The sequence below is a fragment of the Photinus pyralis genome, unplaced genomic scaffold (assembly GCF_008802855.1).
Source record: "Photinus pyralis isolate 1611_PpyrPB1 unplaced genomic scaffold, Ppyr1.3 Ppyr1.4_LG10, whole genome shotgun sequence".
Classification (NCBI taxonomy): domain Eukaryota; kingdom Metazoa; phylum Arthropoda; class Insecta; order Coleoptera; family Lampyridae; genus Photinus; species Photinus pyralis.
In genome coordinates this window covers 1,210,841-1,229,178 of record NW_022170250.1, presented here as the reverse complement: position 1 = coordinate 1,229,178, position 18,338 = coordinate 1,210,841, and the positions used below count along the sequence as shown (strand labels likewise).

General features: G+C 38.0%; 1 protein-coding gene across 1 annotated transcript in view; it reads left to right on the top strand.

Annotated features, from left to right (window-relative positions):
• LOC116161971 overlaps window positions 1-15,840 on the top strand; it is a gene marked incomplete at its 3' end in the record, with an annotated part of 30,928 nt that extends 15,088 nt beyond the window's left edge. Inside the window, 1 exon segment of the mRNA XM_031475484.1 lies at window positions 15,764-15,840. Within this exon segment, the coding sequence (XP_031331344.1) occupies window positions 15,774-15,840 (67 nt within the window).
• Window positions 15,841-18,338: the final 2,498 nt, after the last annotated feature.

Sequence of the window (18,338 nt, the reverse complement as noted above, 5' to 3'; positions counted from 1 at the left end):
ACATTTTCGCCATAATTTTCTTCTCAAAGTAGCGCACAATTTAATTTAATCCGCGCTTAATTCTTGCAAGTAAAGTAATTATCACAAGAGTTGTAATTATCTGTTTTAAAGGATAACGCTAAATTTAAAATTAAAGGCGCTTAATTATCATGAAAATTATGAGCGCACGCGTTTGGATTCTTGTGATAATTTTGTTCTCAAACTCGTTTAATTGTCGTGCAAAAATAGAATGTTCTCAAAAGTTGTAATTATTTGTTTCGAAGTGTGGCGCAAAATTAATATTAACGGCGCTTAATTATGGCGAAAATTATGACCACGTTATGAGCATACGTAGAACAGATTTTTGTGATAATTTTTTTCTTAAAGTGTGTCGCAAAATTAGTATGAATGGTACTTAATTATCCCCAAAATTTGGAACACTGCCTCATTGTGTTTTTGTGGTAATTTCTTTCAAAATTTGCCCAGAATTAGCGTTCTAATTAATTAATTATTCAATAACTTGGGAGCATACCACTTTAAACAAATTTGGATGGCAAACTTTTTTTATAAATTGACCCCCCTCCCCCCTCTCATCTTGGATATTTTATATGTTAATATTTGTAATCAGAAAATTATATCGTTTTTTTATTAATTAAAACAGACCTCCTTTACAATATGTATGTAAAATAAGATTGTGTACATTCCCGACGATTATCCTCATTTACCCAAAAAGTAAGTGGTACGTTAATATAGCGTGCGATTAATTAACTAAAAAAAATGTACAAATTAATTAACCCGAAACCACGAACGTGTAAGAATGTATGTTGGCCTCTAAATTTTAATTTTTATTCGATTTTTTAATGCCTCCGAAAATTAAAGTTAATAATATTTTTAGGAGATGTAAATCTAAATTACAACTTACTGTTCTTTCTCACTCTCTCACTGGTCTCCCCCTCGCTCGCGCGCTCCGGTACTTTCTCGCTCCCCAATTAACTAAAAACTTGGAAGTTATTTCCAATTTTGTGCGCATAATCAATAATTTTGGAGTCGAAAAATCGGAAACGGCCGCCGGTTATCTCTCTCCCACTCACGGATGTTAATAATCTCAGTTGAGATAATTATAAGTTGTAATAATTTGTTGTTTACAATTTTTTTTCGTGGTTGTTTCTTTCTTTCTTATCGCGTTTCGCATGCCTGAGAAAAAAAATTGTATGGGAATCGAAAATGGGCGCTTAGCGGTTTCGGTGTATGAAATTCGCTATCGGATTTTTTTAATTAAATTCCGGCCGCGATTGATTTTAATTACGCGCAAGTAATAACCTCAAGCTTCCGAGATTTCGTTGAAAGTGCAAGAGATGGTTGGCGCATTGTATTTTTTTTCGGTCGTTTGTTTGAAAAATTCTCAGGATGTATTTTTAATGATGTCTTGTACATGACATATAAATTTATGAGGCGATGAAAAACACATGTTCCCGATTACATAATTTTCTGGGTAAAAAAGACGGTTTGTTGAGGAGTTTTGTGTAAAGAGTTTGATTAATATTAAAATCGCCCATGAGGATTACGTTTTTTTCCTAAATTAAAGGTATCGAAGTTCATGGCCGCTATAAATCTCGAAACCCATAATTATAAAAATAACGTTTAAGGTAAGTGCCTACAGAAATACTTTTTAAAAGGTAGAAAAATATGAAAAATTCTATTTTGGTAGTCACGAAATCTACTTGATTGGTGTTAATATTAACATCACCGTGAAGCAACATTTAATCAAGAAATCTTTTTTTTTCTTCGGGCAGGTGTCTTTCGCGTGTTTAAAAACTGAAGTACATTGTTAGATTTTACCTCTTACACTTAACTGAACTAGTTGATTACCTTTCGCTCGAAACGTTTAAAAAAATAACAGCTATTTAAATAATCTAAGTCGAAAAACGAGTTTTTTTGCCATTTATTAATGAGTGATGCCGGAAATATGCCAAAACGTTAATGAATGCGTTCTCTAAATTTGGTATAGAAACTAGTTCGCCGGCAGTCAAAATTTACAAAAAAAGGAATTTGTAGAGAAACACTTAATAGGATTTTCAAAGCGTTCATTATAAATCTCGGTAATTTTAATATCGATATCGAGCCGGGGGGGAAGAAGCGTCGGGAATTTGCGAAAAGTTTTAAAAAAAATAAATTTACATTAATTATATGGTCGTCAAACATCGAGAATAACAGTAAAACAATTTTACAATGCGATAAGTCAACATTGCAGTCGCCGAACAAAGCTTGAGCAATCCGACATGACTTGAGAATGCGAAATTTGCAAACGTCGTTAAAATCGAACGAACAGGTTAGGTCAACGAAGATAAATTGCGCAATTTTAAGGCATTTCAATCATGTTATCAACATTTTTGAAGCACGCGAAATTCAAAAAAGTCGGGTCCTAGGTCTTGGAACTTGTCTAGAATTCAGATTGTGGTATTTTAAATTTAAAGGTTAATTATTAAAAGTTGTTTTGGATCAATAGTTTTAAGCTTCAACCATGAAATGCCCACGATTTATAAATTTTTTCACACCAATAGATAATTTTGATGGTTGGAAATTTGGTAAATTAAGCAATTTCAATTTCAAAAACGTTTATGTTTTGTATTTTTAAAACAAACCCATCTTTTGGTGTTGACAAATAACAAAAAATGTTGATATTGTTGGCCAGCACTTTTATCTATTTTTACTTTATCTAAATAATTAGCTAACAGCATAGGTTAGTTTTGAAGGATCAACAACTCGATTTTTTTATTTAATTTGATTTAATTTAATTTGTTTTAATTTAATGTATGTTAAATTAAATTATTTTTAATTTGATTTTATGTACCAGCAAAGGTCGTATATACGAAGATCTTTTGATAGTTACAGGGAAGAGAATCGTTTCCTTGGGGGGTATTCCATACCCCCCAGACCCCCCGGTTCTACGTTCCTCCCAAATCGCATAGTGCACATACCATATAAACCATCATTTTTGGAAATTTACCATGAAAACTAACACTAGGAGCTCGTGGAGTATCGAATTCTCTTCAGAAAATTGTAGATTCTAGGCCTTTACGGAAAACTACCACAGCAGGGCTGATTGAGATGGGGAAGAACTTAGCAGCGGGGGGTCTGGGGGATATGGAATACCTCCCAGTATATACGAAGGTCTTTTAATAGTTACAGGGAAGGGAATCGTTTCCCTGGGGGGTATTCCATACCCCCCAGACCACCCGGTTCTACGTTCTTCCCAAATCGCATAGTGCACATACCATATAAACCATGATTTTTGGAAATTTACCATGAAAACTAACACTAGGAGCTCGTGGAGTATCGAATTCTCTTCAGAAAATTGTAGATTCTAGGCCTTTACGGGAAACTACCACAGCAGGATTGATTGTGATGGGGAAGAACCTAGCACCGGGGGGTCTGGGGGGTATGGAATACCCCCCAGTATATTCGAAGGTCTTTTAATAGTTACAGGGAAGAGAATCGTTTCCCTGGGGGGTATTCCATACCCCCCAGACCCCCCGGTTTTACGTTTTACCCAAATCGCATAGTAGTGCACATACCATATAAACCATCATTTTTGGAAATTTACCATGAAAACTAACACCAGGAGCTCGTGGAGTATCGAATTCTCTTCAGAAAATTGTAGATTCTAGGCCTTTACGGAAAACTACCACAGCAGGGCTGATTGAGATGGGGAAGAACTTAGCAGCGGGGGGTCTGGAGGTTATGGAATACCTCCCAGTATATACGAAGGTCTTTTAATAGTTACAGGGAAGGGAATCGTTTCCCTGGGGGGTATTCCATACCCCCCAGACCCCCCGGTTCTACGTTCTTCCCAAATCGCATAGTGCACATACCATATAAACCATGATTTTTGGAAATTTACCATGAAAACTAACACCAGGAGCTCGTGGAGTATCGAATTCTTCTCAGAAAATGTAGATGCTAGCCCCTTACGGAAAACTACCATAGCAAGACTGATTGTGATGGGGAAGAACGTAGCTCTGGGGGATATTCCATACGAAAATATGGAGGGTGATAGAGACGGGCAAAGATACAAAGACGAAAGAAGATATGACTATGAACAATAGACACTGTGGAGACTTATAGAAGGAGACTAGAGGAACAAAAAGACAAAGAAATAGGAGAGCACAGGGAATATCATGAAAACAGAAAAATCAATGAGGAGAGAGATATAAAAGAAAAGAATTGTTGGATAGAGAGAAAAAAAAGAAAGAAAGGGAGAGATAGAGGTGTTGAAACAACATGACTGCAGAGAAAAAAAGACGAAGAAATAGAAAGAATATGAAGAACAAATTATGGAAATAAGAACAGAGAAAGAGGAAAAACATAATTAGTGAGAGAGCCTACGAATTAGCACAATAGTCGCACTACGCGATTTCATCATAAATAATTGCAAAAGGTGCGATTTTTTCCTAAACGCCAGAAAGAATCTTTATTAACCCGATTAAGTTAGCTCGCATTCCACCTCTCCCATATATCCTTTAATAGAAAACCAATTCAATGCACAATTATTTGTAACGTAATAATCCTCGGCGGTAATAGCGCCGATTTTCTCAATAAATATTGTAAATTGTTAATAAAAGGTAGATAAACGTATACGATATTTCATAATATCTGTCGTATTTACTCGCTTTTTGTATACCGCAATTACACCAGATAAAATCTATACAATTCGTGATCGGCGTGACCTTTATTTTCGAGAGTTTTATCCCAGAAATTGTTGCTAAAATTTAAATCTAACGCGCGTTGATTTATGATTTTTTAAAAAGCTTAATACAGTTATACGAATTGAGCGTATTGTAGTTTACCTTCAAATTTTAGATTATTTAACCTCAATTCGCGTTTGCTTGCAACATTTTCTGTTTGTTGGGTGCCTACTTTTTTGATTGGTTTTTTTTTTGTTTGTGTGAAACGTATTGGAAATGTCGCCGCGAGGCGGTACGTGAGACACCGCCAACGCGCTCGACGCCGCTACCGCGTCTCCTAAATCTACGCAAATTCCTCAAGTGAGGCGTGAAATTTTCAGCACACGCGATACCTTAATCGACTCTCGCTTAGGGGTATATATCGGCGATTTGTGTCAACGCTTTAACTTTCTTCCTCGATTAATAAATTCTTAATACACCTTTTGTTACGTTGGCATCTCGCGCATAGGAAATCGAGGCCAATTCAAACATTGTGACACGCCGATTATCAAAACTGATTAATCGGAGTCGGGAGAAAGAAAATTAGAACTTGCATCTACCGGACCGGTAGTTTGTTAACAACGATATAAATTACGGTCAAAGACTCGCCGAAACGCGCGCCGCGATTGCCCAATGCGGACACACATTTATCAGCGTGTGTGTACCAAACGTAACCTACAGGGGAGAAAATTTCGGTTTTTCGGCTGCCACTACACAAATGCCTTCGTAGGCGTCCCACGCGTTTCACTGACGCAAATGGGCGAATTCGCGAGTACGCCTCATTAATTTGGGCAGTGGAGCGTCAAGCGTGGTATTCTCTTCGCACTTCGAATTAGTTTTTTTGATCTCCGCGGATCGTTAACTTAAATATTTTCACAGCTTTAATGAGTATGATGGGAGATCTTAATATCACACGTACAGAATTGCAGTAATGGTGATATTGAGACCCCACCAAAGCCCATTGGGTAAAAAAGTTCGCACACTATCTAGGTATAAGTGCAATGGATGACTGTTGACTTTTAGAACAATTAAGTTCAAATAGTTTAATACCAGAATAGGGAATCTTCCTTTCCCGACGAGTATCCCATACTCCGAAGATTATGGTTCAGATTGCATGTGCGTTTTGGGGAAGAATGTAGAACCGAGGGTATGGAATACCCCCCTCTCCACCCCACCTGCTGCATACGAAGATCTTGTGGTAGTTATAGGGAGGAGATCATTGAATCAATATCTCCAGGGAAGAACGTTTCAATGTTCTTTTCCCTAAATCACAAAATCTTCGTATTCTGGGGGGTATTCCATACCCCCCAGACCCCCCGGTGCTAAGGTCCCCCACGGAACAAACACCCCTAAGTACTATTGCGGTCGTCTTCCATAAGGGACTATAGAAATCTTTCTTTCCCGATGAGTATTGCATACTCCGAAGATTATGGTTCAGATTGCATGTGCGTTTTGGGGAAGAATGTAGAACCGAGGGTATGGAATACCCCCCTCTCCACCCCACCTGCTGCATACGAAGATCTTGTGGTAGTTATAGGGAGGAGATCATTGAATCAATATCTCCAGGGAAGAACGTTTCAATGTTCTTTTCCCTAAATCACAAAATCTTCGTATTCTGGGGGGTATTCCATACCCCCCAGACCCCCCGGTGCTAAGGTCCCCCACGGAACAAACACCCCTAAGTACTATTGCGGTCGTCTTCCATAAGGGACTATAGAAATCTTTCTTTCCCGATGAGTATTGCATACTCCAGAGATTATGGGGAGGAATGTAGAACCGGGGGTATGTATGGAATATTTGGGGTAGCAACCTTTTTAGAATTGTGGATACCATAAACAATTTCTTTGCAAAAATTGTAGTTTTTAAGATATATTTAGTGTTCCAGACAAAATTCATAATAAAAAAAAGTGTTTTCCCGAGAAATTTTGGAGCAGTCGATTTTTGGTAAAAAAGGAAGGTAATACACTGCCTTTTTTTGAGGCCGTAGAAAAAAATTGTCTGAGATCGACCGGGAAAAAACATTTTCTTCTAGAGTTTGGCCCGTAGATTCCATAATTTCAAACAGTTCCAAGATTGGACCGCTAGATCAAAAGTTACAGCCCTTTGAACTTTTTCTCGAAATTTGTATTTGGTCCGTAAGGTTATACACTGCCTTTTTTTGAGCCCCGAACAAAAAATTGTCTCAGATCGACCCGGAAAAAAATTTCTTATAGAATGTGGCCTGTAGAATCCATAATTTCAAACAGTTCCAAGATTGGGCTACTAGTTCAAAAGTTACAGCCCTTTGAATTTTTTTCAAATTGGTTTCTAGTCTATAACTTTTGATTGAGAAGTCTGATCGAAAAAGTACGAATTGATTTGGATTCTACGCACCCAAATTAATAAGAAAAATTGTTTTCCCGAGAAATTTTGGTGTAGTCGATTTTTGGTAAAAAAGGAAGGTTATACACTGCCTTTTTTTGAGCCCCGAAAAAAAATTGTCTCAGATCGACCCGGAGAAAAAATTTTCTTATAGAATGTGGCCTGTAGAATCCATAATTTCAAACAGTTCCAAGATTGGGCTACTAGTTCAAAAGTTACAGCCCTTTGAATTTTTTTCCGAAATTGGTTTCTAGTCTATAACTTTTGATTGAGAAGTCTGATCGAAAAAGTACGAATTGTTTTGGATTCTACGCACCAAAATTAATAGGAAAAAGTGGTTTCCCGAGAAATTTTGGTGCAGTCGATTTTTGGCACAAAGGAAGGCCTTTTTTTTGAGGCGCGAAAAAAAAAATTGTCTCAGATCGACCCGGAAAAAAAATTTTCTTATAGAATGTGGCCTGTAGAATCCATAATTTCAAACAGTTCCAAGATTGTGCTACTAGTTCAAAAGTTACAGCCCTTTGAATTTTCTTTCGAAATTGGTTTCTAGTCTATAACTTTTGATTGAGAAGTCTGATCGAAAAAGTACGAATTGTTTGGGATTCTACGCACCAAAATTAATAAGAAAAAGTGTTTTCCCGAGAAATTTTGGTGCAGTCGATTTTTGGAAAAAAGGAAAGTTATACACTGTCTTTTTTTGAGGCGCGAAAAAAAAATTGTCTCAGATCGACCGGGAAAAAAATTTTCTTATAGAATGTGGTCTGTAGAATCCATAATTTCAAACAGTTCCAAGATTGGGCTACTAGTTCAAAAATTACAGCCCTTTGAATTTTTTTTCGAAATTTGTTTCTAGTCTATAACTTTTGATTGAGAAGTCTGATCGAAAAAGTACGAATTGTTTTGGATTCTACGCACCAAAATTAATAGGAAAAAGTGTTTTCCCGAGAAATTTTGGTGCAGTCAATTTTTGGAAAAAAGGAAGGTTATACACTGTCTTTTTTTGAAGACGTAGAAAAAAATTGTCTGAGATCGACCGGGAAAAAACATTTTCTTATAGAGTTTGGCCCGTAGAATCCATAATTTCAAACAGTTCCAAGATTGGACTACTAGATCAAAAGTTACAGCCCTTTGAATTTTTTTTCGAAATTTGTATTTGGTCCATAACCTTTGATTGAGAGGTCTGATCGAAAAAGTACGATTCGTTTTGGATTCTACGCACCAAAATTAGTGAGAAAAAGTGTTTTCTCGAGAAATTTTGGAGCAGTCGATTTTTGGTAAAAAAGGAAGGTAATATACTGCCTTTTTTTGAGGCCGTAGGAAAAAATTGTCTGAGATCGGCCGGGAAAAAACATTTTCTTATAGAATGTGGTCTGTAGAATCCATAATTTCAAACAGTTCCAAGATTGGGCTACTAGTTCAAAAATTACAGCCCTTTGAATTTTTTTTCGAAATTTGTTTCTAGTTTATAACTTTTGATTGAGAAGTCTGATCGAAAAAGTACGAATTGTTTTGGATTCTACGCACCAAAATTAATAGGAAAAAGTGTTTTCCCGAGAAATTTTGGTGCAGTCGATTTTTCGCAAAAAGGAAGGTTATACACTGCCTTTTTTTGAGGCGCGAAAAAAAAATTGTCTCAGATCGACCCGGAAAAAAGTTTTCTTATAGAGTGTGGCCTGTAGAATCCATAATTTGAAACAGTTCCAAGATTGGGCTACTAGTTCAAAAATTACAGCCCTTTGAATTTTTTTTCGAAATTTGTTTCTAGTCTATAACTTTTGATTGAGAAGTCTGATCGAAAAAGTACGAATTGTTTTGGATTCTACGCACCAAAATTAATAAGAAAAAGTGTTTCCCGAGAAATTTTGGTGCAGTCGATTTTTGGAAAAAAGGAAGGTTATACACTGTAATAACACTGCCTTTTTTTGAGGCCGTAGAAAAAAATTGTCTGAGATCGACCGGGAAAAAACATTTTCTTATAGAGTTTGGCCCGTAGAATCCATAATTTCAAACAGTTCCAAGATTGGACTACTAGATCAAAATTTACAGCCCTTTGAATTTTTTTTCGAAATTGGTTCAGATTGCATGTGCGCTATACCTTTTGGGGAAGAATGTGGAACCGGGGAGTTATGGAACTCCCCCCCCCTCAGAATACGAAGATCTTGTGGTAGTAGGGAGAGAGCATTAAATCAATATCCCCAGGGAATATCGTTTCAATCTTATTTTCCTTACATCACAAGATCTTTGTATACTGGGGGGGAGGGGGGGGGTATTCCATATCCCCCCGTGCTACGATCTCCCACGAAACACACAGTAATGGTAGTTTTGCATAAGGGACTATATTGGTGGCAACTTAGGGTACATGTAACAAATCTGTTACGAAGCACCAGGTAATTAAACCAGTCTATATATGTGTGTCTGTCTGTCTGTCAGATGTTGGCTATTGGCGTCCATACGTCTCTCTAGAGTCTACACCACACCAAATTTGACACATGATCTTTCAAGAAATTGGTCATTTAATGTCAGTTCATCAACTTGCCACTCTTCGGCTTGTTCAACCAGCGATGAAGGTGAAAATTCTTAGCGGGAGGGAGTAGGTTTTCTCGGAGATGCTTCATTTCCATACAACGCTCATTAAGTGACCTGGCAAGCTTCCCTAAATTAAGAACGGTAGCTATTGACCATTTGGAAATGTTAATTTCAAGGCTTTATGTAACTATCCACGGTGCAAAATAGTAACGGAGTAATAAAAAAACCAGAAAATTAAGATGTTTAGACGATTCCAATGTAAATCCAATCAAATCCATATTAATTTTCTCGTCATGGAATTCGTATGGAAAAAAATGCATGAATATGTATTCTTGGGCGATTTTAATATAAATTGACTTTTTACCGCGTCAAAATAGCACTTTATTCAAGAAAAATCCGATAAATGAGACATTTAGGCACGTAGTACTTTTCGGAGATTTTAATACCGCGATGTAATTGATTAAGGAAGTGTATCATTAGCGCTTTTTTTCCCCAGACACGCAGGACTGCTTTCGGGTAACAACGAAAATTTAAATTAGCTCGCGCAACGTTCGTTTTTCGTTTAGCGATAGCCCGCTAATGGCGAGCGCAAACGTTCCATTTTGGCGGATTTTCGTGCGTGGAGCTTTTAAAAATTCTTAATTGTCCGCGTAATTTATGTACGCCAAACCGAAAGTAATTTTCGTGAATATGTCGTCCGAAAAACCTGATTTATTGTATTGTTTATACACGGTAGGTCAGCGTTTCTAGCGCGGTTGACAATCGGATATTGTGGCGGAGTAATGAAATGGCCGACTTTGATCGCATATATTTAAATTTTATACACTAAGGGTTTGGCCGCGTATTTAAAATTTGCATATCAGACATGTGTGCATAAAGTATATGTGTACAAAAACTAAAACCCCCTAAAATAAAAATTATCCCTTTGAAAAGTATGAAAAGACGAGTGCTCGTCTGAAATATTACATTTGTGTCTTCCCCCCTTCACCCCCTCGCTTTAGATTTAATGGTTTTATCACCCTTTATTTCCATCTTGTTTAATTTACAAACCGGACCTTTGTCTCGTCGGTCCCTCGATGCGTGCGGCCGACTTTTTCGAAAAATCACGTCGACTGGAAGCGAATTCGAAAAAAAATCATCAATCACTGCGAAAATGGCGCCCGCGATCCATTAATCACGCACGTTTTTAATATTTAAATGTAGAAATTACCCGCGCGATCGTTTACGGCACTGCGAATTGCATTAAAAATGTTTTTCACGTTTTATTATTCTTTTGTTTATTATAACGATGATGGCCATTTGAATTGTTTTTTCCTTCTTCTTCTTCCTCAAGTTACGTGCTTATATTTTATTATAATAATAGTTGCGTTCAACATGACGGAGCGCATTCGCATTTGGCCGAAAAAGTATTTCGTATAGGTAATAATAAATATTAATGACGGATAGTTATTGTTCTACTCATATTTAGGTGTGACCACCATATGCAAAGCGATTTTATTCAAAACCTACAAATTCACATCCCATTTCGAGTTTCTAATTTGACCTCTTTTTCCATTATTCGCGCGCTTACTTATAATGTTATTACACACACGTTTTGCTGGAAAAAATGAGTCTCCTTTTTCGAAGTAATTACGACGCACCGTGATTATAAATTATTTTATATTTTATTAATTGTTATATTTAATTGTTCGATTTTACTTGGAAATGGCGTGGGCTCAATTAAACCATTATTGCTATGGGAAGAGGTGGTAGTATATAAATCAAAAATTGTGCGTCCGCGGGATTGTTGATTTTAATTAAACGATAAATTGGTATTAATGAGCAATCTCTTTTTGTTGTGTACTGCCTTATTTTGGTGCTTATTGTGTTCGAAATTTAGACGTTAATTGTTGAGTGGCATCAAAGGTTACGTAAAATTGTTTACAAAAAAGTGTGTTACATCATTATACCCGGAATTACAAAGACGTTTACGGTAAATCTGCGCGTTTTGTAACAGTTTTTTTTTCCAAGATGGCGCTGTTTTCGAAACGTAACATTCTGTATATTGTGAGGGGCAGGCGGGGTGCATATTCGTAAATGGCAGACTCCGTAGCAAGCATTTTTGTGAAAAAAAAACTTTTCATGCAAGGAATCGAACCCGACCCGCTCAGTTGCAAGCCGAATATTCTTAGCACTAGTCCCCTATGGCACACATTCCGAAATAGTTGTGGGGAAGGCCGTTTACAAATAAGTATGCAGGCGGGGCACTTCCACGGAAGGTGCACAACCGAATCCCTTCTAAGTTAGCAATAACCATCCAGCAATAAATTGAGAAATAAGCAATAACAACATATGTCTATGAATAGTTAAATAATGTTTTACACTAATTATAGCAAATGTTTCGCTTGTTACGTCTCATCCCTTAAATTACTCTTATAAAATGTATACGCGCAGGATTCATTTCTCAGAAAAACTGCCAAGTTTGAAAATTAGGTATGCAAAATAAATGTCCAACGAGTTATCAATTGCGGTAACTTCACAGGAAATATGCAAAAATGTATTGCTAAATTGTATTCGTACGGATTACAGTTCAGTGAAATTACGATTAAAATGCCAGAATTACTGATCCCGTGGAGCTTTCCAAACTCCTCCTCCCCCCTAGACTCCGGTGTTGAGCTTTCTTCCGAAATGTTAAGAGGAGCTTATACGGATCAGTAACAGAAATTCTCGAGCTAATTTCACAGAATTTTTTGCATAGAATGTGTTGCTGGGGTACTCCAGGCCCCCCAGTATCTGAAAGTATATGAAATACTCGTCAAGAAATGTAGTTTTTATAGTTGCTTAGGCAAAACGACCTGAGGACTGAATGTGATCAAGAACACTGTAGCCCTTGGAGATCTCCCCCATCAATACGAAGACCTTCTGATTGTTATAGGGAGAAGAATCTTTTGGAATACCTCCAGCATACGAAGCCCTAATGATAGTTACAGGGAAGAGAACGTGAAATCCGTTCTTACTGGAGCTGGGGGTATCATACCCACCGGTTCTACATTGCTCCCCAAAGTGTGTATCGCAAATATCTTAGAAATCCTGATTGCTAGAAAGGGACTATCAAAAGGAACACCATGAGCACGTGGGGTATGGAATATACCTGTGGGGGAAGGAATATTCTATAACCCCTTATGAAAAACTACCGCAGCAATCCTTACTGCTGAATGCCATGAGAAAGAACGTAGGACCGAGGGGTCTGAGGGGTATGGAATATTAAGATCTAATAAAATTGGTTCTTGTTGGAGGCTGGGGGGTATTCCATACTCCCCAGACCCCCCGGTTCTACATTCCTCCCCATAGCGTATAGCGCAAATACCATAGAAACCCTGACTGTTAGAAAGAGACTATCATAAGGAACACTATGAACTCGTGGAGTATGGAATATACCTGTCGGGGAAGGAATATTCTAAAGCCCCTTATGAAAAACTACCACAGCAATCCTTAGGGCTGAAAAGAACGTAAGATCGGGGGTTATGGAATACGAAGATCTTATTAACTCGGTTCTTGCTGAAGCTGGGGGGTATTCCATACCCCCCAGACCCCCCGGTTTTACATTCCTCCCCAAAGCGTATAGCACAAATACCATAGAAACCCTGACTGTTAGAAAGAGACTATCATAAGGAACACTATGAACTCGTGGAGTATGGAATATACCTGTCGGGGAAGGAATATTCTAAAGCCCCTTATGAAAAACTACCACAGCAATCCTTAGGGCTGAAAAGAACGTAAGATCGGGGGTTATGGAATACGAAGATCTTATTAACTCGGTTCTTGCTGAAGCTGGGGGGTATTCCATACCCCCCAGACCCCCCGGTTTTACATTCCTCCCCAAAGCGTATAGCACAAATACCATAGAAACCTTGACTGTTAGAAAGGACTATCAAAAGGAACACCATGAGCTCATAGAGTATGGAATATACCTGTCGGGGAAGGAATATTCTAAAGCCCCTTATGAAAAACTACCACAGCAATCCTTAGGGCTGAAAAGAACGTAAGATCGGGGGGTATGGAATACGAAAATCTAATTAATTCGGTTCTTGCTGAAGCTGGGGGGTATTCCATACTCCCCAGACCCCCCGGTTCTACATTCCTCCCCAAAGCGTATAGCACAAATACCATAGAAACCTTGACTGTTAGAAAGGACCATCAAAAGGAACACCATGAGCTCATGGAGTATGGAATATACCTGTCGGGGAAGGAATATTCTAAAGCCCCTTATGAAAAACTACCACAGCAATCCTTAGGGCTGAAAAGAATGTAAGATCGGGGGGTATGGAATACGAAGATCTTATTAAATCGGTTCTTGCTGAAGCTGGGGGGTATTCCATACTCCCCAGACCCCCCGGTTCTACATTCCTCCCCATAGCGTATAGCGCAAATACCATAGAAACCCTGACTGTTAGAAAGAGACTATCATAAGGAACACTATGAACTCGTGGAGTATGGAATATACCTGTCGGGGAAGGAATATTCTAAAGTCCCTTATGAAAAACTACCACAGCAATCCTTAGGGCTGAAAAGAACGTAAGATCGGAGGGTATGGAATACGAAGATCTTATTAAATCGGTTCTTGCTGAAGCTGGGGGGTATTCCATACTCCCCAGACCCCCCGGTTCTACATTCCTCCCCATAGCGTATAGCGCAAATACCATAGAAACCCTGACTGTTAGAAAGAGACTATCATAAGGAACACTATGAACTCGTGGAGTATGGAATATACCTGTCGGGGAAGGAATATTCTAAAGCCCCTTACGAAAAACTACCACAGCAATCTTAGGGGCTGAATGTCATGAAAACGAGCGTAGCATCGGGGAGTCTGGGGGTATTCCGTACCCCCCGGCTCTACATTTCTCCCCAAGTTATAAGTCTTCTGCACTATTATAATCACCTTTCATCGATCTCTTTTACCTGGAAGATATTCCATATCTCCCAACCTCCGCTTTGGAACGGTCACCCCCAAAACGTTCCTGTGTTCGCCACGTGGGGGAGCCTTCTCTAGCGAGATTCGGAAATTGGGGAGGGGTTGGGGTGTGCTTTCGTTAATTTGGAAATCTACCACATATACAAATTAATTCTCGATTAATTCTATTGCGTTGCTTAATCTTCAGCAGCTGATTGGAACTCGTTAATTCTCCCTCGTGGTATTACGCGCGAAAAATTGCAATTTTATGTTAAGCTGGGATGCGAGTGTAGCCATTTTAACCGGTTTATTTTTCGATAGTCCAGTTTCGAAATGTAAATGGCTATGTTGAAATCGCCCAAAACTACTATGCCTCTTTCTCATTTTTCCGCGTCCTTCATTGATCGCATTCATTTTTCAAAAGAGAAGAACCACAGCCCGAATGTTAATATTAAGATCACCCACAATATTTAATTTTCCAAAAAAATTACGCCTAATCCCAAGAACTTTCTAAACGAGCACCCAAAAAATCCCAAAGAAATCTAGTTAGATAATTGATGGTGTGCTAATCTGTTGTAATTTTAGTACCTGCAAATTTTGCCCGTTCGCCAATTTCGCATCAAATTAGAATTAATTTACTGCACCAGAGCGTTTAGAGCAATAAATTACTGCAATAGTAGTTAAAAGACTGCGGCGGTTTTCCACTTTCGCGTCGCGACACGGACGGAAAAGTAAACTCTGTCACACCGAATTCTTACAAATGAGAGGGAAAAATCCGAAGATAAGATTGATCGCTTAATAAACCGGTAGACGCAACTTTTATGTGGAAGTTTTAACATCTTTTACAAGTTTTTAATTAAGAATTTATGAAATAAATTTAAATGCCGATCTTATCGTCGGTCATTTAAATTTGTTAAATTCGAATTCTTCTCTTTTTTCGGCGTAGCTTCCGAATTTCGTTAGCGTTTTAAATTATTACAATTCACTTTTCCGAAAAAAAAAGGTCCAGCCTACTTGAGAGATTAAAATTATATTTTATTGTATTTAAAATTTACAGTCGACGTCGTTATAAAAGTTTATTGCTTTCCTGCAATAACTTCGCGTTCTGCACAAAAATTGCCTTTATTGAAAATATGATTTACTGTTACTCGTTTGATTTTATTATCTTCTTCGTTTTATGCCCCTTTCCCTTATATGCGTTTGCTTTATATATAAACAATTAATTGTAGGAAACTTGTTTCAGGAATGACTGAATGTTGGCTGCAATGGCAACAGTTACATCTGGGCTCCTTTCGCCGAATTCCTACGGGTTGAGTTCGGGTAAGTGCGCAATTGTTTTGGGGTTTTTTGAATCTGAAATTGAATTTGAAAAACCTGCCTTTGCAATTCTTCCCCCAACAGATTTTTCAGATTTTTTGATCCGGAACCCATTTTTCTTCACTCTCTAAATCATTGAAAACAAAAAACTTCAAAAAATAGTGAGAATAGGTTTTTTTAGAAATGTATTTCACTTCGAACCCTTACGAAGGGTCAAAATTCAACTTTCCTCCTCAATTCTTGCACAGGAATCCGTGGAATTCCTCTGCAACTTGAGTGTTTCACTCTGACTTGATTTTTTTGTTGAAGTTTGCCCAGAACAAATTCGGAATTCTGAAAAAAACAGGAAATGAGAAATGTATTTCATTCGAACCCTTACGAAGGGTCAAAATTCAACTTTCCCCTCAATTCTTGCACAGGAATCCGTGGAATTCCTCTGCAATCTGACTAATTTTTTTGTTGAAGTTTTCCAGAACAAATTCGGAAATCTGAAAAAAAACAGAAATAAAATGTATTTTAACTCGAACCCTACGAAAGGTCAAAACGACTTTCTTTCTCAATGCACAGGAATCCTTGGAATTCCTTTGCACTTGAGTGTTTCACTCTGACTTGATTTTTTGTTGAAGTTTGTCCAGAACAAATTCGGAATTCTGAAAAAAACAATGGGAAATGAGAAATGTATTTCACCTCGAACCCTTACGAAGGGTCAAAATTCAACTTTCCTCCTCAATTCTTGCACAGGAATCCGTGGAATTCCTCTGCACTTGAGTGATTCACTCTGACTAGGTTTTTTGTTGAAGTTTGCCCAGAACAAATTCGGAATTCTGAAAAAAACAGGAAATGAGAAATGTATTTCACTTGGAACCCTTACGAAGGGTCAAAATGCAACTTTCCTCCTCAATTCTTGCACAGGAATCCGGGGAATTCCTCTGCACTTGAGTGATTCACTCTGACTTGATTTTTTTGTTGAAGTTTGTCCAGAACAAATTCGGAATTCTGAAAAAAACAGGAAATGAGAAATGTATTTCACCTCGAACCCTTACGAAGGGTCAAAATTCAACTTTCCTCCTCAATTCTTGCACAGGAATCCGTGGAATTCCTCTGTACTTGAGTGTTTCACTCTGACTAGGTTTTTTTTGTTGAAGTTTGCCCAGAACAAATTCGGAATTCTGAAAAAAACAGGAAATGAGAAATGTATTTCACCTCGAACCCTTACGAAGGGTCAAAATTCAACTTTCTTCCTCAATTCTTGCACAGGAATCCGTGGAATTCCTCTGCACTTGAGTGTTTCACTCTGACTTGATTTTTTTGTTGAAGTTTGTCCAGAACAAATTCGGAATTCTGAAAAAAACAGGAAATGAGAAATGTATTTCACCTCGAACCCTTACGAAGGGTCAAAATTCAACTTTCCTCCTCAATTCTTGCACAGGAATCCGTGGAATTCCTCTGCACTTGAATTCCTCACTCTGACTTGAGTGTTTCACTCTGACTAGGTTTTTTTTGTTGAAGTTTGCCCAGAACAAATTCGGAATTCTGAAAAAAACAGGAAATGAGAAATGTATTTCACTTGGAACCCTTACGAAGGGTCAAAATGCAACTTTCCTCCTCAATTCTTGCACAGGAATCCGGGGAATTCCTCTGCACTTGAGTGATTCACTCTGACTTGATTTTTTTGTTGAAGTTTGTCCAGAACAAATTCGGAATTCTGAAAAAAACAGGAAATGAGAATGTATTTCACCTCGAACCCTTACGAAGGGTCAAAATTTAACTTTCCTCCTCAATTCTTGCAGAGGAATCCGTGGAATTCCTCTGTACTTGAGTGTTTCACTCTGACTAGGTTTTTTTGTTGAAGTTTGTCCAGAACAAATTCGGAATTCTGAAAAAAACAGGAAATGAGAAATGTATTTCACCTCGAACCCTTACGAAGGGTAAAAATTCAACTTTCTTCCTCAATTCTTGCACAGGAATCCGTGGAATTCCTCTGCACTTGAGTGATTCACTCTGACTAGGTTTTTTGTTGAAGTTTGTCCAGAACAAATTCGGAATTCTGAAAAAAACAGGAAATGAGAAATGTATTTCACCTCGAACCCTTACGAAGGGTAAAAATTCAACTTTCTTCCTCAATTCTTGCACAGGAATCCGTGGAATTCCTCTGCACTTGAGTGATTCACTCTGACTAGGTTTTTTGTTGAAGTTTGTCCAGAACAAATTCGGAATTCTGAAAAAAACAGGAAATGAGAAATGTATTTCACCTCGAACCCTTACGAAGGGTAAAAATTCAACTTTCTTCCTCAATTCTTGCACAGGAATCCGTGGAATTCCTCTGCACTTGAGTGATTCACTCTGACTAGGTTTTTTGTTGAAGTTTGTCCAGAACAAATTCGGAATTCTGAAAAAAACAGGAAATGAGAAATGTATTTCACCTCGAACCCTTACGAAGGGTCAAAATTCAACTTTCCTCCTTAATTCTTGCAGAGGAATCCGTGGAATTCCTCTGTACT